Source organism: Rhipicephalus sanguineus, chromosome 6 (assembly GCF_013339695.2).
Source record: "Rhipicephalus sanguineus isolate Rsan-2018 chromosome 6, BIME_Rsan_1.4, whole genome shotgun sequence".
Classification (NCBI taxonomy): domain Eukaryota; kingdom Metazoa; phylum Arthropoda; class Arachnida; order Ixodida; family Ixodidae; genus Rhipicephalus; species Rhipicephalus sanguineus.
Window position 1 is genome coordinate 136,820,268 of NC_051181.1, and position 24,814 is coordinate 136,845,081.

Genomic DNA, 24,814 nt, shown 5'->3' on the forward strand with positions numbered 1-24,814 from the left:
TGTTGAAGCTGCTGCAGCAGTCACAAAGTCAGTGGTAGAATGTGTAATGTCTTTCACGTGCCCAACCCTTTAGTTAATGTCCGCCGCGGTAGTACAGTGATTATAATGTTCGTCGGCTGACCCGAAGGTCATGCGTTCGATCCCAGCTGCAGCGGTCACATTTAAATGGAGGCGAAATGCTAGACCCGTGTACTGTGGGATGTCAGTGCACATTAAACACCAGTAGCCTAAATTTCCGGAGCCCTCCACTACGGCGTGCCTCATAAGCCCATCGTGATTTTGGCAATAAAACGCTACAAATTATTATTACGTATTTAAATCGTCCGCATTGGCCAGTGATCTTGTTCTACTCTTCGCAATAGCTTAGCGGCTGAGGCATTTTGCTGCGAAGCACGAGGACGCGGGTTTGATTCCTGAGTGAACGGTGATATTCCGATGAGAGCCAAGTGCGAAGTCATCCGTGCACTTAGATTTGGGTACGCGTTAAAGAGTCCGACTGAGTAAAAATATGGGGCAGACATTGCGCCCTTTTTAGATGACAAGGGGGGAAACGTCTTAAGAAAAATATTTGCGTAAACGAGTATTTCAGCCAATCACGATGCGGGACATATCATAAAGCGAAGCCCGCTGACCAACGGGAAAACGCATTTAGGAAAGAGAACTTTTGTGAATACGGCGCCTGATTAGTTGACGTTAGGTGTAGTTTTTCGAGGAGCGCTGCACTGTTTTAAGAAATCACAGACAGCGTAACGGGTATTACTTTTTTTTCACCTTTTACCGACGGTGCGAAGAGTTGACGGCTCTCGGTTTCCCGATTCCCTCGTCGCTGTCGACTGCGAAGAGTGCGAAACGAGGGCAAAAGCTCTCGGCTTTTCCGCGCCCGTCGTCCAAGACATCGCCTGCAGCATCAGGCTTTAGCTAGGAAGCCGCAGAAGGAAGGTATCGAGCTGGCATAAAAAGGATGAGCAAAAGCAGAGAACGAGTGTATAGCTGGTGGGATGTATCGAGGGAAGGCGACGAAAAGGAGAAACTACCACGACCTGCTGGAATCTCGGGAGGCGGGGATAGCGGCACGAGCTCTGCTCGACCCAACAGTCATTATCTTCAGTGCTGCGGTCGAGCGCTGCGGTGAAGCCGGATGTGAGCCAGTTTCGAGGGGTGGATCAAAGGACGTTCGCTACACTGCGCCGCCACCGCTCGCATCGAGTTTGAGGCCGCCGATTTTCACGTCCATTTTCCTGCCTCTTTGTTTCTGTCATTATTTCCTTCTCGTACTGTTCAAATCGACAGGTAAGAATTGGAGATATGCGACATTGATTCGTATTATGATTTTCTTTTATTTACACTTATGTCATTTCGGAACCAGCCCCACATTCTTTCGCGTTTTTTGCAGCGAAGCTATATTAATCTACCCTGTGCCGTCGTCGTCGTCATAGTAGTAGCAGCAGCAGCAGCAGCAGTCATAGTAGCTGTGGCTGTAGTAGCAGCAATCATAGTAGTAGTAGTAGTAGTAGTAGTAGTAGTAGTAGTAGTAGTAGTAGTAGTAGTAGTAGTAGTAGTAGTAGTAGTAGTAGTAGCAGCAGCTGCAGCAGCAGTAGTAGTAGTGTTGGTAGCAGTAGACATCAGGCACGTCACGTGAACAGATGGCAGGAGTAAATAAAGAAATAAACAAAACTAAGTGATGATGATTAAGCTCGAACTGATGATGATTACGATGACTTTTTGTACCAAAGCAATCATCATCATCATCAATCATCATTACAGCTTCACCGTACGACCCTTCTCACGGCGTGGAGCTACCTGTTTTTTTTTTGTTCTTTTTTTTTTCCATTCCATCCCATCTCTCTTTCATCTTTCTATTCCCCTTCCCCAATACCTCAGCGTAAGGAAACAAACCGGACTTTTTTCTGTTTAACCTCCCTGTCTTACACCTTTCTTGCCTCCATCCTTGCTTCCCACATTCTTGTGCTCGCTTTAGTTCTTTAGGACGATGTCTTCCATGCCTTGTTCCACCTCGACTTTGCAACAAGGAACGATGAATACCGCATTTACTCGCGTACTACCACTCCCGATTAGAATTGGCTATATTTGGCTGGTGTCGGAAAACTAAAAGATAATATTGGCTAACGTTGACTACTGACTGAATACGGTCAATCGATAGACAATAGTAGGTACAGTGTTGTCTAACTACTGGTATATGTCGGCCAGCGCTGCTAACTGATGGCTACTGAGGGCTAGTGTCGGTGAATGTTGGCTTTGGTGTGACTTCATGCCCATCCATGGCCACTACGAACCTGAAAACGGCGAATAGATTTTTCCTTGCTTTGAGAAAACTAACGCTACCGCTCGAGTTCGTTGCTGGTTCCAACGTTTTCCTAAGGTGCCACCTAACAATCATTCTTACGTGTCACAGTAATTTCGTCTTGAGGAAAGTGTTATCAAACGCGTTGCTGAAAATACGGATGACATACCTATAAACCACGAAGCTCCCGATGAAAGCACGCTAAACAAAGGTCATATCGAAATACTCCGCAAGGGCGAATGAAGAGACATACGTTAATGAAACTTGAGAGATGAAGTGGAGGGTGGGTGCTGAAAGGGATTGGCGCTATAGGGGCACAACTTAAGAAATAACAGATATACCGGAGGCTCTTCATAGAAGTTCCACAAATGCAAGCATCCCATAAGAATGATGCTAACTCGAATGGAACAAGCAGACGCAAAGCTGCTACGCTGAAAGCTTCGTCGACAATCATACAACATGCGTTGCGACAGATTCAAACAAAGGCGATGCCGTTCGCCAAGCGAATAAAAAAGAATCAGAGGCACCACCTCTTCCACTCTCCTCTCTTACCGAAAAAATTTTCCATCATCGTCGGTGGCCTCTGCGGATACTCTAATTTATTTTTAGCAGTGCCTTTTTTTTTTGTCTACGAAATCTCTGTGAAGGGAGTGCTCTGTTTGCTCTGAGCACCCGCATACGCGGCGGTATGCAATCCCGTACCAATCAAGACCAGTGCGCTAAATTATTGTGCATTAAATAATCTTTTCTATGGGCTCTAGCCTCAGCGCTGTTTTTACATCAAGCACGTCTCCTTGAGGCCTTGTATGCACAAAAATATTACGTCTCCAAGATGTTTTGTCATTTTTACATAGCAACGCATGTTGGGCAGTTTTCGTAAAGTTTCTTTTCGTTCAAGTTATTTCTTTATTTTATTTATTTTTTGTTCTTCTTCATCAACGCCTTCATTCGTGCGCATTTCATCAATACAGTCTACACAGCAGTGTCTGTAGCCGAGTCTGCACCAGCACTTTTAGACAATTGCTACATCCAATTCTCTGCTACGTATATATATATATATATATATATATATATATATATATATATATATATATATATATATATATATATATATATATATATATATATATATATCAGCAGGCTACCTGACGATGCACCCGCAGCAATTCGAAGCTGCACGAGAGAATTCATTCACTGAAAAAATCGACGGGACGGTACACACAGCTGTAAGAAAATAAAAAAAGGAACCTACGGCGGGCAACTTTTTAAATCCGTTTCGTATTTCTACACCTAGCAATAACACGTAACAAAATGCGCTACAGTGCATGGAACACCCAGTGACAAGGTAAACCCGCATTCTAATTTCCCGCGTTGTTGACCGAGGTCATCTATTCTAATCTTCTCACACACAGTCCAAATTCAACTTCAATAAACCAAGCGTGTTTTGTACTCGAAAGCAGGGCTTATCACTTTACCGTCTCCAGATTACTTTTCTCGTGCCAAACAAAGCCAGCAAGCCCGACTGTGGAAATGTAAAGAAAATAACCAAAGAAAGAGTGAAAACATGAACAAATCGGTTAGATTTCCGTTCTAACGTGGCCCGAAAGAACATACCGACGGTCAGATTATTCTTATCAGAGCCGGAACGTTGTTACCCCGTTGCTTATCATAGATAACCGAAATGAGTTACCTTTGTGGAAGGGGGATCCCGAGGTCGAAATAAGGAATCGAGTAAAACAGAAACATCACTCGCAAGTGAATAAGGTGTACACACGCAAGCTGTAGGACGAAAGCGCGGCGGCCCGCACAAGAGCCAGCGGACCAGTGGCAAGCCGGCAGAGCGATAACTTCCGTCGGTCGTAAAAGCATTTCCGGCACGAAATTAAACGCGCGCCGTCTCTCCACGAGCGCGTCGCAATTACGCGCCAAAGCATCGAAACTCCGACAAGGCGGTGTGGTACCGAAAGACGGGGGAGCCACGCACGCCCAAGCCGCAGTAAAACATAAAAGTGCAACAACAACAATAACAACAACAGCAACAACAAAAGAAAACAAGAAAGAGTGTATCTTCGCACTGGTCAACATAGGGACAAAAAAAAGGGAAGAGGACCGCGCGTGTCCAGCGACTCCGGTACAGGAACTCGCTTTCCTTACAACGGCCCAACCACCGAAAAGAAGTGAAACGGGACAGGGAAGACGAATCAGGGAACGGGCGTAGTCGTTAACGCCGGAATAGTTTTAGGGGGAAGCAGCGTTGGCGGTTCCACCGTGTTTTCTTGTGTGTCTCGTTCAAGCTTTCGAGCGCAAAGACCAGAGGCTTACAACGCCCGCAGCCTGCAGCCTCTCCACGCGTATAACACCGCCACCGCTCTCACCGCGATTCCTCCATATACGTCGCGACAAAAGCGGGATAGATCCCACGCACACACGCACAAACACACACAAAAGAAATAGTGCTCGCTCGCGCTAGGGCGGAAGCCGAAAGGAGCGAGAAAAGTGGTCTTTATTTCCTGCCACCTTTTCTGAGCACTCTATAAAAACCGTGGCCGCGGAAGCGGCCAGTGGCACACCGCGGAACCCCCCAAGCCTATATAACACGTCGTCTGTTTGGGCTGGGTTGGGTCGTAGCGTGGGACGCTTCTTAGGCGTCACAAAAGAAGGCTGCAGTTACGAGATCTAAAGAAGAGAGACAAAAAAAAATAAGAGAAAGTGGTCGGGAGGAAAGTGGAAATGAAGCGTGGAACTAGTAAAGTGTGTCGGTGGCGCGACATTTAACACACGTGGGTGGACACCACGGTGCTGGCGTGTTATAGGCTGCGCCGAAAAAGAAAGAAACAACAACACAAAAATAAAGAGAGAAGTACGAAGCTAGAGCTCAGGCGACAGTATGCCGCTGGACGCGTCGTGATGTTTGTGATACTACGAAGGACGGCGAAACGACGCGAAACACTGTCAGGGAAGCGCAAGGACCTTACACTGGGGTTTTTCTTTGTCCGGGACGGTGTGTCGTAAAGGGTAGCGCGTTTTCTCGCCATGCAAAGGGGCGGGGGGTGGGGGGGGGGAGCAATAACGTGCTCCCCCACAGCCCCGTCTCACAACCTGACACCTTCTTTACTGACCCTACCCGACCTCGCACCTCTGACCCTCATGGGGATGCTACAACCCGCCTCTTCAAGGCAGACGCCGAAGAACATATCGGAGGCACGGTGTACTAAACAAAGAGAAACAAAGCCTCCGGGAGTGATGTCCACTTGCGTTTTGGTGGAGGTGCCTTAGGCGACGGAGATAGCCCACGGGAATTTTGGGAAGCATTTTGCTTCGCTCTTCTGTACTCTGCGCTCAAACTTTATTTTTTTTTTTGCTGCTTTATCACAGAGTGGAGGTGTCTCCTGACCTCCGCTGAAGTGGAAAGCAATTGCTCACGTTGTTTACGAGCTGCGTTACGGCGTTACACACTACAGCCAGAGCTGCTGAGTAGTATATTTTGCCTGTGGAGAAAAACGGCCTTTAAACGAATGCCGCTCCTTCTTTGTGCACGTGATACCGCTTACGACAGAGCTCGTATTCTTCGCGTTGTAGCTCCTACACCAGAGCGAGCACTTTCAAGTCTAGCCTCTTCTATCCGTGTTTCGTGCGCGGATTGCAAACTCCTCGCATCCGATCGTGAACCTGAACAGAATTCGGTTGGTTACTTACGGTTCGTTTCTCTGCCAAGCAGAGCTATTCCACGTAGTCACCGGAGACCTGCTTGCCTCGGGGGCTTAACGCAGAACGTGGGAAGCTATACCACGCTCAACTCGAAAAAGCAAAAGTAAGTTCTTTTCTTCGCGTTGCCATCCTGCAGAAACTCTAAAGTGCTGAATGCATTGGGAAAGCATTCACGTGTATCCTGTAGTCATGCATGCGAGGCTTGGAGATCTGTATTTCTCAACGACGCCATAAAGCGGCAATTAAAAGAAAAGACAACTAGGCAAACCGCTGCGTAAGAAAAACTTTGTTCCTTAGATACGGTTAACTGAGAGATCCGTTGGGAGGGCAATCTTCATGGCGCTTCATTTTACTGCCTCCTGTGAGCACGCTGTGTAGTTATTCAGACTTCACGCAGACTGAGTAGTTTACTTCTTGGATGTTTCGTCCATACGCCCTCATGCCATTTCTCCACGATCTTAAATGACGCCCCTCTTCCGAAGTGGAGGTTGTAATCAATTGTAACTACGACGAACGCCGTTGCCGGTGACCCACGTGAGAGCACGCCATGACACAACTTTTTTTTTCGAGCAATAGTGGACAGACAGGGTTATTTTAAAGAATAAGGAGAAGCCTTACGGCACCTCGCAGTCAGGCCGTATGTCTCCTGTGAGGCGGTTCAAAATATTTCTTCTCGCATAAATCAGATACGTGGAGTAAACTTTCGTGAGCATCGCAGTAGATTTTGTCTCTCTTTCTTTGTGCTTGAGAACGAAAGTTGCATTATTAATTTTTCCCCCGCGCGAGCTGTAATAAATCCATGCGACAATGAAGCGGCAAGGCATGTTTGCGATTATTACAGTCCGTACTCCAGCGTTTCTGAAATATAGGCCACATTGGGATGAGATCTGCTACGTGAGCGTAGACAGAAACTAAGGCTCGGATTATTGTACCAAATGTATAACTGTAACACAGGTACCAGTTGTGGCAGCTACCTTCTCGAACCAGACTACATATCTACTAACACTGATAACAACCAAAAGATTTCTACCTTTAAATCAGGACCAAAACTTTTCACTACCCGTTCTTTTCAAAATCTATAAGGGATTGGAACAGTTTAACAAATGACTGGATGAATGTATCAGATAATTTATTTCCTTCAATGTTGTGAAATTACTCCAGATATAAGTGTATGTGCTAAGTGTTTTAAATATATATTCGTTGAGCCATGCTAATGTTTTCTTCAGAAAATGTTACGGTGTTCTTTGGAAATCAGTGTATATACATGTATATGTGCAAATTGGTGTTTTTAACTGGCTATGTTTTTGATGCTCCTGCCTACGTAATGCATTTATGGCGATGCAGATATTCTGTAAATAAATAAATAAATAAATAAATAAATAAATAAATAAATAAATAAATAAATAAATAAATAAATAAATAATAAATAAATAAATAAATAAATAAATAAATAAATGACACATTATGAGAATTCGGTCACGAATCTTTTACAGCTTGAAGAGTTTTACTTCCACACAAAGTGCATTTCCATCAAACGGGAAACCAATACACACACTTGTGTTCACAGCAACACTCCAATGTTGACCTCCTTGATATTCTCATTAACAATCGATTTCAGATTTTAATGTGCTTTATGATGTGTTTGTTTAATTCAATTTGAGTAAAGTTTAACTTATAAAAGTCCGTGATCACTGATGTATACTGTGACCCGACATTACAAGAGTGGTTTCTTGTGCTGAAACAAAACTGAAATTAAAAAAGAAGCTACTGGAAAGAGAGACAGGCAACAGCGGCACGATTTACGCAATAAGATTAGAACGCGTGTCTGAACGAACAAAACAGAAACAACGCAAAATAAAATCTTTGGACAATAAAAAAAAACACACAGAGAGAAAGCTCGGAAGGCATGCCCTCATTACGGCCTTGCGCCGGGGCTCTGATACGCCGGCAATGCCAGGAATTCGCCCTGTCAGGGAATGCTCTCTCGAGGTGGAATGTCGCACGTTAATCTCTCGACCCCGCCGGTTAGTACTGCGCAATCCACTTTCTGAGCGCGCGCACCTTCGTTTCGCGCTTGCGAAGCAGCCCGCAATGTACGAGACCATGTGCTTATAACCTCGACAGAACTATGTCCTCGGCCCCTCGATCCCCCCCCGTCTTTCGCTGCCTGTCTTGAGAACCAGCTAGCTGTGTGACAGGTATATAACTGCTACGAGAATACCAAGGGAATGGGTGGAAGCAGGGTGACGTCGCCTCGAAGGACACAGACTGCCGTCGAAATGTGGCACGCGTAACGCATGAGGCCTTCTTTAGTAGACGCGGTCCGAGTGAAGGGGAAGAGGTGACGGAGGACATAAACGACGCCACAGTTGCACGTCGCAGCCTCTTCTAGCGCTATTATCGCCGACAGTTGCGACCGCTGTGCCCGAGTTTGTTTCGCAATCAAGCTCGTCGGTGATCACGTCTAGCTAGTTACGACAATAACTGCGTGGCGGTGCTGGGCGACCTCCGATTATCACTGGAGATGGGAGTTGGAGCGCGGCTTGTTGCAGCTATCATTTCTTTGTTGCACGAAAGAGATCCGCTCTAAAGCACAGCTATATGCGCTCCAGCGTGTGTAGTCACATGTGTGACCTGTGTGACATGCGTATAGTCGCATGTGTGACGCCATGTCAGTATGTATACACGTGTCATGATTACAGTGAGTCGAATTCGTTGCATCCTTTTATTGTTGTTGTCCTTAGACATTTGACTTTAAAAATTGCAAGTATTCGCCCGTGTTTGCCCCCTATACTAAAGCCTACACTGATATTTTCGTAAATGTGGTTATATATGAGATTAGGGAGAGTCACCAAAGCGCGCTGCGTCAATGTCTCCTGCCTCGTCTTCACTTAACGTTGCTGTATCCTCATTTGAAATGTGTTGTTGTCGCCTTACAATTACTACTCATTAAAACAAACAACATAACTCACTCCTGTTTTTTTTTAACTTCTTCGTCTGCTAGAGTGTTAACGTTGCGGAGAAATCAAGCTTCCCGTTTGCTCTTATCTTCACCGTGTAAAAAGGCCGGTAGGTTCCGTGCTAAAGTTGACGTCAATGGTCGGGGCTATAGCCACGCTAGCTGAACTACGTAGCATGCGGGATCTCAGAGTGGTACACTACAGATTAACTTTCGTAGATATGCAGGCAACAGCCATGATTGCGCGCGAATTCGAACGCTAATACTGCCAGGTCTAAATGGGCCTGCTGTCTCCGTTCATAGACGTAGTCATACCAAAACTATTAGACTAACTCTTTTATTGATTGGTGAACTCAAAACAAGGAAACATCCGGGGCTACCAGACCGACGCCGCCGGCACTCACGTGCAGCATGTGAGATCTAAAGTATATTAGGACTCAGTAGCTCGCTAGTAGCTGTATCTAAACATTACCATTTCGTGTTAACGCCTACGCATAAACGACTGGTACCCGTCAATACGAGTTAATCTTTAATCACGTTGTTCACAGACAATAAGACTAAAGAGAGAATTGTGATTCAAGTGAGCATGCTGAGTACACTAAAGTTACGCTCACTTCACTGCTCAATGATATAAGAAGAGCACGGGTGGCGCCCTTGACGTATTTAATGCCAGTCGGCGACGCGATAACTAATCGACTTCGAATGACATTAGCTTTGTCAGGCGCAGCCCGGAATAACTCTCTGCCATGCTCCCCTTCCAAAAACATCGCCTAGGAGCCGATGTAACGAGATTAGCTGCATACGGGCCCGTCTGACGACGAAAAAGAACCAATTCTTAAGGATGTGTGTTCCTTTTGACCTTTACACCGCAGCCACTTCCGGCGACAGCGTTGATGCCGAACGTCACAGCCCTGTCTCTTGGGTTCTCGGCAGAAGTAAAGTGCGCGTCTGAGTGTGACTCACCCATCTTGGCCGCTCGGAAGCTGTTTCCCTTGGGTGTGTGCTGGATGTCGAAGTTGAGAGTGATGTTGGGCAGCAGATTGCGGTCCTTGTTGATGCGGATCACGGCGTATTTGAAGGCCAGCTCCATCGCCGATGAGCGCTGGTCGTCGGTGAAGAGGGCTCCTGCGCGTCAGGGAAGAAAAAAAATAAACAAGAGGCCGTTTGAGCCCGCCATACAATCTAGCGCGACAGACCACGACTTTGCACAAAGTGTTCGCAAAGTAGCCACGGAGAGGTTGCTGTTAATAGTGCAGACGTTACTGATTAGATAGATAGATAGATAGATAGATAGATAGATAGATAGATAGATAGATAGATAGATAGATAGATAGATAGATAGATAGATAGATAGATAGATAGATAGATAGATAGATAGATAGATAGATAGATAGATAGATAGATAGATAGATAGATAGATAGATAGATAGATAGATAGATAGATAGATAGATAGATAGATAGATAGATAGATAGATAGATAGATAGATAGATAGATAGATAGATAGATAGATAGATAGATAGATAGATAGATAGATAGATAGATCAAATATAAAGGCATGCGCTGTCGACAAAGAGCAAAGGATTAGCTCAATGAGCCCACTCATCAACTTCAGCACACAACATTAAGCTCCTCGTCTCATCTTATAATTATGATGTTCCCTACAATCCCATTGCTAGAGTGGAGTAGCAGGCTAAAGGCATTTCTCTCAGCACAACATCATCATCATGCTACTAGTCTTTCTGTCGCGCCTTCTCTCTGTCTATACACCTAGATAGGGAAGAATGAATGGGGAAATAGGGAAATATTCGGCCGAGTGAATTAACATGCTCGGCTATGTGAACTCAATTGTTGCAAACGTTGTTCATGCCATGTGTCTTCGACATGAGTATTCATCACAGATTTTAAAAATAGACTAGCCTACAAGAGATCATGATATTGCTATTATGTAGTTTAGTCATTGTGTCAGTGCATAGAATTCGATATAGGCACATGAGTGACCAGAAGAATGCATACTAGCTATGGTTTTTTTTTTCAGTTTCTGGGAGACTCATTGCTTAGGAGAGACTTGGAATCAAAGCGAAGTACTGTTCGACCTATAATGGGTGCAGCGGTGACTGATCTTGACTGTTACTTGGTTGCGAAAGCGCGAAGTGTAGCAAAACTGTCACAGTTGTTTCTGCGGCAAACATAAGGCCTAAAGAGACACGTTCCAAAGCAATGTACAATATACACATAGAAGCAACTGATATCCCAGTTGTCGGGTTCCGGTACGCAACGTGGCTGAAGGTTTATATAGATTGGGCGAGACCGAAAGAAAGCTCAATCCGAAAGGCCCTTTGCGAAAAAAAAAATTTTTGCGGTGTCGTAATAACACTCGATAAAAGCTCTCCGGCTCCTGCTAAAACAGCTCGAGACTCTCTCAAAACTCATTGGAGCGCGGAATTTTTGGCGTCGTCTTCGGGGGTTATCTCAAGCGTGCGCTTGGGGACAAGCTATCGTCCGAAGCGAGTCCGAAGCGGCAGCAGCCACATCGTTCGTGCTGTCACCGCGAAATAAAAAATTGCCCCAGGCACTGAGCGCGCGAAGAGTGGTACGGAGCGCGTAGTTGGCGGGATACAAGAAAGAAGCTAAGGAGTAAGAAGAAACGAACAAGGAATGGTTGCCGAGTCCTCGCTCGGCGAGATGGTCGCGACAAGAATTCGCTCGCACATCGCAAGAAGCGATCCCCACGTCAAGACACAGCGCGCGCTCCTCTTTCTGCGACACGGTATTTGTGATTGCGTCGTTGGAGCGTGAAAAACGTGTATTCGAACGGGGGTTTGCTTTGCACGCCCACTGCTTTCGAGCTTGTTCTCGTGCTACTTGCTTTTGTTTAACTTTTATTTAATTTTTAGCCTTTTACGCTGTTGATTTTTTTTTACTCTTCCTCACTTCCGCGTGGGTATGAGTATAAAGACTAGAAAAACGTTGTTCGAACACTGTCCTGCAATGATTTCGATGTATTCTGTTCCTCTTCGCTCCTTTAGATCTATCTATCTATCTATCTATCTATCTATCTATCTATCTATCTATCTATCTATCTATCTATCTATCTATCTATCTATCTATCTATCTATCTATCTATCTATCTATCTATCTATCTATCTATCTATCTATCTATCTATCTATCTATCTATCTATCTATCTATCTATCTATCTATCTATCTATCTATCTATCTATCTATCTATCTATCTATCTATCTATCTATCTATCTATCTATCTATCTATCTATCTATCTATCTATCTATCTATCTCCGCACAGCGGGACACAGTCGTCATTTCTTGTACTACCATTCGGGCGTTCCGAAATTCCAATATATATTAGGATATTTCTTGGAAATAGTGTTTTCAAAATGTTTCAGTTTTAAAAAATTCAGCTGTCTTGTGTATTAGTTAGCTTTATGTGGCTATATACTAGATAAGGGCAGATACTATCTGGATCACTAAGTACGCCTGTTAAACCGCGAAACAAAAGAGAAAAAAAAATTCCTTATAAGTCCACATGACTAGTACTGCTTTCTATTGTTTGCACAGCAAAATAAAAAAGCAAGACACTGCTATGGCTCGACGAAGTACATTCAGGACCTCCCATGCTTTCGTTCGGCGCTGTAATCAACCACACCACTGTGTAACTACGTGTGTAAACAGAGCGTTCTTAGTCCTGAAGCAAGGTTGCATATAGCACCGTCGTACCTCGTCGTAGGAGTCAGCAAAAAAAGAAAAGGATTCCCCCGTACTACTACTTTCTGTTCAGTCACATCGGCGTTACGAATGAGGCCGCATACAAGACGGACGCCTTTGATTCATTGATCTTCGTACACGCAGCGCAGAGAGAGAGAGACAAACAGCGTCCCCCGTCGCGGTATTACAGCGCCTTGTCCGCGCGTAGAACAGCAATACGCAGGCGCCTGCTCATCCCTAACCGCTCATGAGGGGGCTATCAACAGCCGACGGTATAGCACGCCGCGTGGTTTCCCTCCACCTGACACGGGCGTACACAAATTGATGATCCACCGGGCCAGGACCCATCTTTTCATATCACTCGCCCCAGTGGTGGCACAAGGCGGTACAACTGTGTCTCGTGTGTTCAGTGTGTGTGTGTGTGTACATATATACAGATATACACACATATATATGGAGGAGAATCCTTGCGACAGATTCATACGTCGTCCCGTCGTTGTTGTCGCAGAAGCGGACGTTACGACTCCCGCTGTATATAAGACAAGAGCAACGTGCTGGTATACGCGGTGACGGCTTTCTTCGGCTGTGTGGCGTCAGCCGCGACGTCGCCTACGTGAGACATCTCCACGGCGAGGACGCCCATCAATCGCGAGTCGTTCTTAGGACACGGTCTGCTGCATTTGAGGAGTGCGTCGATATCGTGAAGGCGGGGGAGACGACTCGTGCCATCACAACGTCCCGAATGATGGGCACAGCAGGGACGGTACACAGGGCGGCCTAAGGTTCCCGGATGTTGCCTTCTTATGGCGCCCTCGAAAAGAAGAGGGACCTTCACCGTAATAAATCTGTCAGATTCTCCTTCCGCGTTCGTGTGTGAGTAGTGAGGGCCTTCAACAAACCTGACGCCCGTATAACTGCAGCTGGCGAGCTTCCGGGCGATTCGTCTTCGATTTGAAAACAAGTGTACTCTGGCTCCCTTACGCTTCCTCTAAGATAAGTCCGAGCGCAGTGGAACTTACAGAAAACAGAAATGAAAAAAAAAAAAACTCGCCCCCCAGGCGTTCTTGCGCGAGGAGATACATGACTTCCTGCCGAATTCAGCGGCTCCAAAATCATGTACAGCTCCCGAAGCTTTTGAATGGCACTGAAATGGCCCAGTCGTAGTTAGCAAGCGCGTCTCTATGAATTTAGGTCGAACGAGGTAAAGTGCCAAGCGCTCTAGTTTAAAAGGGAAGCTAACTTGAATGAACGTTACGGGTTAGGTAACAAAGCAATGAGACGGCTACACTGAAACGGAATCGTGTTGGAACTGAGCACAACTGTAGGGTTGGGTGTTGCGTTTGTGTCTTCTTTATGCGTGTGTGTGAATGTCTTTTGTGCACTGCTACATTACTACGAAGGCTCACCAGCCAGCCAGGCCATCAGTATATACTAGGCAGGATATCGACCGAGAAAACCACGGCTGTCCTAGATAAGTTAGGTTTGAAAGCCGTAGCTGCCACCAACGTAATGAATGTTATTTATTGCCGTAAACAACCATCGAAAATCGAACTCCTAAAGCCTGGTGTGCATCAGAGCGGTTCGAAAGGGACGGCGTCGGCAAACATTGCGAGTGTATTTACGTACATATATTAATGGGAGTGACGGGACAAGGACAAACAAATTATGCGAACGAAATGCGCTGCGAATGCAGCCCCGTATGTTACGTGTGAAATAACCTCGACGTCACTCCACATGTAGTGTATTGTGCGGGACTCTCTCGACACTATACCTAAAGACGAAGCATAAGAGCCTGTTTCTACTTGATTGATCCTGTTTTGAGAGCATATTCGGCAGCCAATCAATTGTCATCATCATTATTTATGTGCACTACAGTATACAGAGGCATGTGCGAGTGATCAATAAGTGCTCGTTCTGTGCGTCAGCCGACCCCACCTAATGCCAGCAAATTTTCTAATCTCATACAACGTAGCCTAATACCTGCCGTACTAGGCTACGTACGGCAGGTACTAATCGAACGATTCCATTATTCTACACACGCGCTCTAAAATAAAAGAGTCTGTTTTACTCTTTTCGGTGATTCGTGACCTGCCACGTATATGACTCTCTTTAAAGAGTCACGTTAACTCTCTTGTGGGTCACATGACTCTCCGAAGAGAGTATAATGAACTCCACAGAGAGTTCACGTGTCACATAGTCAGGAACCACAAAAATGAGGGAGTCGAACGACACTTTATCTTAGAGTGTGCCATCCATTCCCCACATTACTTGGCGGTGCCCAGCTGCACCAATTTTCCCAATATGAACTACCACTTTTTTGTTTTTTTTTGTTTGCTTTAATCTAGTTATCCCTAACCCAACGTCAGAAGTTGCGCGAAACTAACTTACATTAATGAGCCTTGCAGATGCGCGTCGACCGACACGACAGCACCGCCTAAGTCAACGAAAACATGAAGCTGGCGCCTCGTCACGAAGGAAAAAAAAAGAGAAAACAATAAAAAACGTAGTCTCTGTTTACGTTCTCAATCCACCTCTTTTCTCTCAACAAGGTCTCTGTTTTTGCTGTTCCTGCCCATTGTCATTCCGCTTCAGATATTCCCTGTTTCACGAAAAGCATCAATGAAACAAACGTCCCTGTTGATCTTTCGAAACAGCGACCAGCCCTTACTCGGCGGCAATACCGAGCTAACAAATGCGTTGGCGCCTCTCAAACACGGTTCTCACCATAAACAACACAAACGAGAAATTCAGGCCCATCTGTGTATTTATATATTTTTATTACTATTATTAGTTGCATCATTTTTTTAATCTTTTTTCGTTCCCTACGCTCCGACGAACTCGCTGTCGCGAATTCGCGCCCGCGGTAACAACCAACAGAGGCGTATACATCAACACCGCGAGCATTGTTTGTCCAATGCCTCTAAATCTATACTGCATACCGAGTCTTCCACAAAGTCAAACGTTCCGGGGAAGTCGACGCCTCAACCGAGGTCGTACGTCGTCGGGACGAAAAAACACCGTGAAAGGGTTCAAAAAACAAAAAAAAGAAACCAAAACGGGGCGACGGAGAGCATCGAATGGATGATGGAAGCGGCTGCGTGGCTTCGATACGGAATGGCGTCCATGGCTGGCGCGCGCCGTTCTCGTCCATTTGTTTTGCAGATAGGGATGAAGAGTGCTCTTCACCTCGACAGACGTCTACAGCCTCCCACGGTTGCCAGAGCGGCGTTCGCTCTCTCACTCGCAGTGGCCAACAGCTTTCGGTCCGCGACTCCGGCGCATTCATCCCGATTTGGCGCCCCTTCGGTGGAAAACACTCGACTTCTCCCGCGCTGTCGATGCGCCACAAGGGCCATTTGCGTCCGTTGAATGGCCTGGCCCGCTTGTTTCGTGGACCCCGCCATCATCGGCCGCCGCCGACGCTGGTGATGTATTCATGAGGCGGCCGCGAACGGAGAGCACGAGCAGGTCGAGCAGGCAAGCGTTCGGAATATCGTGCAAGTTCGACAGGCTTGTTTTGTTGAGAGGAAAATCAACTGGGAGACATTGAGACGACCCCCAAGGGCCGCAACATGCATGTTGTTGTTACTGTTGTTGTTGCTGCTGTTGTTGTTGTTGCTGCTGCTGTTATTGTTATTGTTGTTGTTGTTGTTGTTGTTGTTGTTGTTGATGATGATGATGATGATGATGATGATGATGATGTTGTAACAGCGGAGCTGTTTAATCTGGAGGTACGGCCGTTCATGTCCACACAAAACTCGTCGGGTGTGCGCCACAGAATACGCGTATGTGCCAAGGAGCTCCTGGCATAGCATAGACATGCACATCATAGTATAGCAAGCGGGTGGGAGAGGGACGTGAGGGTGAGAAGAAGTAATGCAAGGGTGAGGAGGAAGGAAAGGGTAAACCATAGCATAACCATGTACAGTATAGCATAACAAGGGGTGGGAAACAGAAGTGAAGGCTAGGAGGAATGATGTGAGGGTTAGGAGGAGGGAAAGGAGGAGGGAGGGCAATATATAAAGTGATAAAGAAAGATGAACGAAACAAGAAACAAGAAGAAGACGTAGAAAAAGAAGAAATAAACAAACATGAAAGAAAGAAGATTAAGAAAGAACTCATTCCTCGTTCGCCAGGCTGCGGCGCTTGCATGCCAGCTTTATCCAGATTGCACAGGCGTGGAACTGGCTGAATTTTTTATATAAAGTATATATAAAGAGAGGTTGGTGCCAGTGCGCGGCGCCGGCTACTCCTCTTGCATAATAGTTGGCGTCGCAAAGTAGAGAACAAGCACAAAAATATACAAAGGCATATCGAAGAAAACTTGCGCACCCAATTCTTCAACAGAAAAAAATGTGTCCGCTCAACACAAAAGTTTACAAAACACAAATATTCACACAAATCAAGCGTCCACACATAACACAAAAATTCGGTAAGATGTTACTGTTGTTGTTGTGATGCTCGTGTGCTGTTATCGTTGTGAAACATATAACCACGAACAGTCACATATGGTGGCCGTCGCTAGGGCTTGCGTTATAATATAGTGGTTATGGCGCGGAAAACCACGCAATTACCTCTTTCAACTCCTTGCTGTTAATCGCGTTCATATTTGCGGATTGTGTTCGTATAATCATTTGCAACGTGTTCTCGTCGTCGCCTTACATGCGCTCAGTACACTAACTCATCCGTGCTTGGGCACAAAACATGACCGCCGCATCGCATTGTTGAAATCATCGCGATACATGCATAATACAATCGTGCTCGTCCACAACGCTGAACGGAGAACGCGGTTCAATCGGTTGAGGATTACGCCACCAGCTCTGGCTAGCGGCCTCGGCTCAAGCAGCGATGTTAGCGATTACGGCACCGGCTGCGCCGACGGCAGACCAGTCGCAGGTGACACGAAGTGCGCTGTTTGTTTAACGACTCTCGGGGCGCGCCGTTAGCGTTGTTCATGTAAAAGCTAGCTTCTGTGAAACTCTATCGGCAATGCAGCATATTAGGCAGGACGTAAGGCACTAGCAAAGTTGAATCACATAATATAGACTATAAGTTAGAGGATTCAAATCACGCTATGAAAGGTCGTATAAGCCTCGTTTTACAAACACTCGCCCAGGAACTTAAGCGTAGCAGACGAAAGTTAAACTGGACGTTCAACGTACACTGCTTACGCGACGCGGTCGATGGCACAGAGATAATGAACATCTTATCAGCAAACTCTCTCAAATCGCCTTCGATGTGAAACTGGCTCTTTTCGGTAAACGCCCTCGAAGCAACGAAACTCATTTGGCGAATCGAGCGCCCACTCACGCAAAGTGAATTTTAAGGCATGAGATACTCTTGAATACACCCCCGATGAGGTTGCGAAAGCGACTAAAGATAGGAGTAAAGTGCTTGCAAGCTAAACTGGGGCCCCCCGAAGATGAGCCTATTTTCGGGGCAGATCGTTTTAACGCGGCTATTCGATAGGCCTCATTTAGGTAGGAGTGTTCGGAGTCATTACCGAAAGCACCGAATAGCTGCAAAATGTAGTAGAGCTTTTAAATTGAGCACCACCAGGAATTTGTAGGAACATATATAAGGAGAAAAATTTCAGGGCATAAAAAGAAAGAAAGAAAGAAAGAAAGAAAGAAAGAAAGAAAGAAAGAAAGAAAGATAGAAAGAAAGAAAGAAAGAAAGAAAGAAAGAAAGAAGAAAGAAAGAAAGAAAGAAAGAAAGAAAGAAAGAAAGAAAGAAAGAAAGAAAGAAAGAAAGAAAGAAAGAAAGAAAGAAAGAAAGAAAGAAAGAAAGAAAGAAAATGTCCTCGTTTTCTGCAAGCAAATAACCGAAACTGCTGCCGCGAGGGTTGAGGCCATCTTGTCCTTGGCTTTCGCCTCGCGCAAATTGCTTCTGCTACCACGAGCTCGGGGTGTCCGCTCAGAGCCTTGAGGTTAGGGACTGCAGTCGCACAGCGCTTAAGATACCCCCTCCCTGGTGCGAACACCCAGACACCTTCTTCGGGTGTAGCATGAGAGAAGTGCCATTAAAAGAGAAGTATATAGACAAGAGAATACGGTGATTACGCCACAACAAGAAACAGGCACAGAAAAAGGAGAAAGCTGGGAGCAGTGGAAGATGCGAGGACGAAAGGGCGCGAATTTTCGGCTGATTCCTACTATTCGGCGAACCGCTTAATTCATCTGGGCTCGGATGCTTTCACTTTCGCCCACTTCACAAGGTTCCACAAGGTTCTCTCGCTTTCTTCTTCTTTTTTGTCTTTGTTACTGCTGCGATATTTGTAGCTCTCCATCGTACGATTGAAATGGCTTCGCCGGTCGATTTGCGAATTGCCGAATTCCTACACGAATGAGCAAGGACGTCTGACTGAAGTGCGCGTTTTAAAGGATTATAATTCGTTGCAGAATTCTGAGTATCGGCCGGTAGTAACACTGGTGCAAATGATAAAACTGCTTCTTTTTTTTTTTAAAGGGAAAGCCTTAAAGCCCTTATCAAACGTGAAATTTCACCATCGGCGTCATGCGGCGTCGGGGACGAGTGGTGCGAAAAATCATCACCACGTGATAACGTCACCATATGACGTCATCACGACGTCACAAATTTCGTCGTGACATCACATCACGTGATGTGACGTCACATGATGCCGTCACCACATGACATCGTAGCTCGGTCAAAAGTGGGCAGATGAAGAAGATGATGATGATGATGACTTTCGCCTTCCAGTCGTCTTAAGTGAAGGCATAAGGAACCTTGAGAGAATTTTTTTCGTTTTGTTTCTCAGTACGTGAAGCAATAAACAGTAACCAACGTTTCAAAAAGAGAAAACAAAGAGTAACCGATGATTGGAGAAAAAATACCATCATGGCAGGTGCATGACTATTACCCCTATACGCTTCACATTTGTCCGCAGCGCTGGTACAGGGGTTACGGTGCTCGGCTGCTGACCCGAAAGTCAGCGGTTCGATCCCGGCAGCGACGGTATTGTTGGGATGGAGGCGAAACGCTAGGGGCCCCTGTACTGTGCGATGTGAATGCACGTTAAAGAACACCAGATGTTCGACATTTCTGGAGCCCTCCACTAAAGCGTGCGTCATACTGGCATCGTGGTTTTGGTATCTAAAGCCCTAGAATTTATTACATTAATCACACTTTACATCCGTAAGCGAACCGAGGTCCACTAAAGCAATATATTTCCTCTAACAGCCGCAATAATCTTACTATCCGCCTGAAGTTCTACAAGTGCTCTGAATTTTGAGCATTGTTCTTGGTATACAAGCGGGGTGGTTGTACTACTCACACGCAGTTCAATAGCTGGGTACAGTGTAACCATTCTCTCTAACTGCGCCTAAGTTATTGAGGAAACAGCGACGTTGGGTGTATAAGTGAACGATGCATAAGCTAGAAGGAAGGTAAAGAGAGCACGTTTACACGACCATCCAAAGGAGAAGGGATCGACGCAGCACTACGGTCTGCCCGTTTAAACGATCAACGAAGGGCGCTTGCGTGGGAAAAAAGAAAAGAAAAGAAAAGAGAAGAAAAGAAAAGAAAAGAAAAGAGAAGAAAAGAAAAGAAAAGAAAAGAGAAGAAAAGAAAAGAAAAGAAAAGAAAAGAAAAGAAAAGAAAAGAAAAGAAAAGAAAAGAAAAGAAAAGAAAAGATGGATGGAGCACGTGGATGATTCTTACTCATTTTATTCTGTAGACCTCGCGTGATCCCAAAGCTTGCCAAATGCAGGCTTAAAGGCAAGGGACACTTGAGGATACTATTTCCCAGAGGAACGATGCCACTACGTCGACCGGTTGCGGGTGTCAATCGCTTAATGGCTGAAAGAAGCGGCTAGGTTGAAGGATGGGTGTCGCTGTGGCGAGGATCTTAATTTCGCGAGAGGAGCTTACAAGTTTGTCCTTGTTTGAGGACTCGAAAAAGCGCAGTGCGTAACGTGGCACACGAAGAATTTTTCCCTCTCTCTCTCTCTCACACACACTTTACTGTGTCAACCTTTAACACAGCACACAAATAAGCAGAGGTCACGTGGCATGGAGTTCTGCCAATAGCAACTTCCCATGTTAAAAAAAGGCAGGGCGCGCAAACACGGACACAGTAGAGAAGTCAAGACACCATAGACACCAATGGTTGGGCTTTGACTTCTCTCTTGTGTACGTGTTTGCATGCCCTGTATTTCTTTTTTTCTTTTTTAGATGAATACGCACCAAATAGCTCAGCTCTCTGTTATTCTAAGCAACTTCTCTGAGTATGCCATCAACGATGTTGCAAGTGAATTTCATTGGGAACTTGCGCAAACAGACACACAAAGCGTGAGCACAGTGCGAACGCACAGGTACGATAGATTAGTAAACTACGACAGTAACTATAGATTATTAATTTACTGTTCTGGAGGCTGGGGACGTTGAGCTACGATGTCGCTGTGGGGAGTCCGAAGAATATGGGGCATACATGATGGGCAGCGCTTAATTAGTATTTTGCTAATTCACTCAAACAGGAAGCACGTTGGGCGCAACGTCAGCTCTTGCGTGAAACAACTACAACGAAGTCTAAAAGTACAGCTTTTTTGGGCTAGTTGATTGATACATGTGAAGATACATTGTTTTTCTTCCTTGTCATGTCGTTTATTGTTATGACCCCTTCAATTAGAACGAGTTTGTTTAGACGGCGTTTTCAGGTTGAAACACCTACTCGTTGTGAGGTGCATATCAAATGTTCTTTTAGGAGCTTGCCCCTTATGCTTGCGCCTTGTCCGTAACCGCCGGCGTGTACACTACTTCTCATTGGTCCCGCCAGGAGCGCAGCTGCGCTCTTTCCGGGGATTTCAAGAATGCTCACTAGATGGCGCGCCGCCGCTCAAACACACCACGCTCGGCGCATGCGCTAGTTAGGTGACTGCTCGAGGGCCGCGCCTCTCGTTTGGCGCGCTTCCTTTCTCTTCGCCGGGAGCTCACTAAGTGAACACTCTTCGTTGCCGCTCCGCAGCATGAACACCCCAGCCAAGGCAGCAGCAGCTCGGACTCGCCGCCAAGACCCTGCGGTGAGAGCCCGGGAGGCCGAAGCGAAGAGGGCTAATGTATATATAACAACGTTGTCACGTCTATATATGATGGCAGGGTAATGTGTACGGAGGATTCGCGGGTGACCCGATCATCTCCGAGCAAACTCCTCTAACAACACTCACTGGCGGGGATATGGCGGTGATTTTTTTTATGTGTATAATTTATGCATCTTAGAATCACCGCCGAATATAGAACAAATATTACAGTGTTCCACGAATGGCAGCAGAGTAATAGCACAGTTACACTTGCTCGTACCTCCAATCAACAGTGCATATTGCACTGTTGTTCCGGAAGTGCACGGAACTATTATGTCGCCAGAAGTCACATTCCTCAACAGGAAACGAATAAACAGCCACAGGAAACGGAAATCTAAAGCGTTGCCACCATCAAATCTATCGCAAATTTCATGAACTGCGCTCTTCAGTCTTCCTGGGCCCGTATTCATTAAAAAAACGTACTGCGCTAAATATTTTTGTAAGACAATACTTCAGCCAACGTCATTGCAGGACATGTCATTAAAGAAGTCGGCGAGTCGATCGCAAAAGAAGGCATACAAAAGGTAATTGTTCTGAATTCCTGATTTTTACAGCCTCTGTTCTAACGCATCACGCGTATCTCAATGAATGCGGTGCAGTTTATGTAATATATCATTATACCACGGAGATCAAAGTCGCGAAAAAATTCCGTTATTGAAGAGATAGGCTCTCCCGGAAATGGATAAAGAGAAAGCAGTATTTTTATCAAACGATATTACCCGGAAATGATCGTTAATGAGGAAACGAGATATTACTGCGCGTTGCTAATGATTGCTTTCAGTTTGTACTCGATGGTGCATGCTTCACATTCACTGATGGCCTTGCCTTAAAGCTCGTTCTCCAGAGAATAATAAGTGAAGCTAATGGTTGTGCGCTTGTCACTGTGTGCAACAACGTATTTTACGAAGCTCGCAGGAATTTGATTCTGCAGTGGAAACATGATATCTGGAAAGATTCGATAATGGTCGACGGCCAACTGAATATAATAACTTCTAAATTCTACATCAACCTTTCTTACATGTTCTACGACCACTACATTCGAAACAACCGACGTATGAACAGTACTAAAGCAAACATTATTCTCTTGGTCACGTGAACGTCATCCGTTCTGTAGCTTGCAGATTGCGATAAATGTAATGACCATTTATCTCTCTTAAGAAAATATGTATGGAATGCCCTTACGACGTCATCAAAGACTGTGCTCGCCACGCTTTCTTTTATATAGGGTACTATAGATATCTCGTCAAGACTTCCTATATCGAATAAACAGACTAAGAAAATAAGAGAGTACAGCCGCAGTCACGTCTGTGTAGAGCGCGCCAGGCGCCGGTTTTTGCTCTGCGGGGCGACACCTTGAGGCAGTTTCGGGCCCTGACACGGTGCGTCAGGAGCATGCGCGGTCTAGTAGTCAGGCTGAACACGTCAGAGCCCGAAACTGCCTCAAGATGTCGCCCCGCAGAGCAAAAACCGGCTGCTCGCGCGCTCTACACAGACGTGACCGTGGCTGTAAGTGGCTTGAATGTACAAGGAAAGGGGGGAGGGCATCGTCGTGTCCTGTCCATCTGCTTGAGCGCAAGAGAGGGCGCCACCGCCTCAGCGCTCGCCCTGCGGCGAAAGAGAGAGCGAACGGCGCGCGTAGACTACGGAAACGCTTTTACTGCGATGAACGATGAACTACCAGCTCGCGAACAACGAGAACGCGCCCTCGCCCGCGAGAGACAACGCCGACGCAGACAGCGTCTGCTAGCGAGTTTCTTGATTGAAAAAACCGACGGCTCGCGCTGCACAACCATTCACCTGACCTGCATTGTAGTGCCACAGCCGTGGTAGTGCCGGTGGGAGATTTCTCTTGTGCGTAGTTGAACAATAAAGATTCGCAGCGTGCACGTTAACTAAAAATAAACTGCGGTCTCTGTGTCTAATCTTTCTTCTGTCTCTCATTGCCCATAAAGCAGTGATTTTGCTGTGGGAAACACCGGCGCACACTGTATGCTTCGCCTTTCCACAGGTTTCACGTTAGTGGAGCTGTTTCATGATAGCGCCAACGGCCCGGAATGATTTTTTTTCATTATCACTGCTTTTTATTACCAGACTGTATAGCTTGGTCAGGGAAGTAGTCAGGGCATGTAGACAAACAATGCAAGAAATTTGCTAGAGTTTGTAGCTTACATTTAGCACGGTTAAACTCGCATGCAACCGCTGCGAGCAAGAACGCTTACCGTAACACCGATTTCGGGATTGAATTTCAATCAGACTGCTTCAACTCAGCACGTGACAGAGTATACACAGATATGCCAGCTGTTTCGCGCCGACGCGATGGTTGCTAACTCACCGTCCCTATCGCAGATACACCTTAAATCAGGTACTCACGCTCAGAATACGACGAAACAAACACAAACGTCAACCTTGCATTTCAGCCTGCGCGAAGGGCTCGAAAACATGTTGAAGGTTATTTGTAGGCGAAATAGCGCGAGAGATAACTTGTATTGCGAGCAATGTTTGCACGGGGCACAAACTGCATCGGCGCGCACCCATCGATGCCTGTACGCCCGGCTTCCTCTCTTAGCTGTGCAAATAGAGCAATTGAGACCCATCTGAGGGACGTGTGCGTGTGTGTGTGTTTGTGAGTACGGAAGCGAGGAGGTGGCACATAGTCACGAGCATATACATCGACGTCTAAGTAGGGTCTGCCATCGGTGTGTTGTCCCGCTAATTCGTACGATCATCGTGCACCGTTTGATCCCTCTCCATCTCTCTGCCCTAGAGGGGGAGTGCAGCGGCAGCAAGGCGAGAACGAGAGGGAGGATGAAATAGGCGAATGGGGGGGGGGGGGGGGGGGGGCGGATCGTCGGCGCGCTTGACCCAAAAGCGCCATTCCGATGGGCAAATATTGCCCGAGCACTCAGCGCCTCCCGCTTCGGAAAGCACTCGGCAAAAGCTTCCCCTCCTACCCCCATCCTCCAACGATTGCTCGCACTCGTACATCGAAACCTCCCTCGCCAAACACCTTTCCGTACTTCTTCACTC

General features: G+C 46.1%; 1 protein-coding gene across 1 annotated transcript in view; it reads right to left on the minus strand.

Moving 5' to 3' along the window:
- Positions 1 to 24,814, minus strand: part of LOC119396506 (glutamate receptor ionotropic, kainate 2) — a 347,512-nt gene that overhangs the window by 60,272 nt on the left and 262,426 nt on the right. The window contains exon 3 of the mRNA XM_037663756.2: positions 9,933 to 10,094. Within this exon, the coding sequence (XP_037519684.1) occupies positions 9,933 to 10,094 (162 nt within the window). The remainder of the gene's footprint in view (positions 1 to 9,932; positions 10,095 to 24,814) is intronic.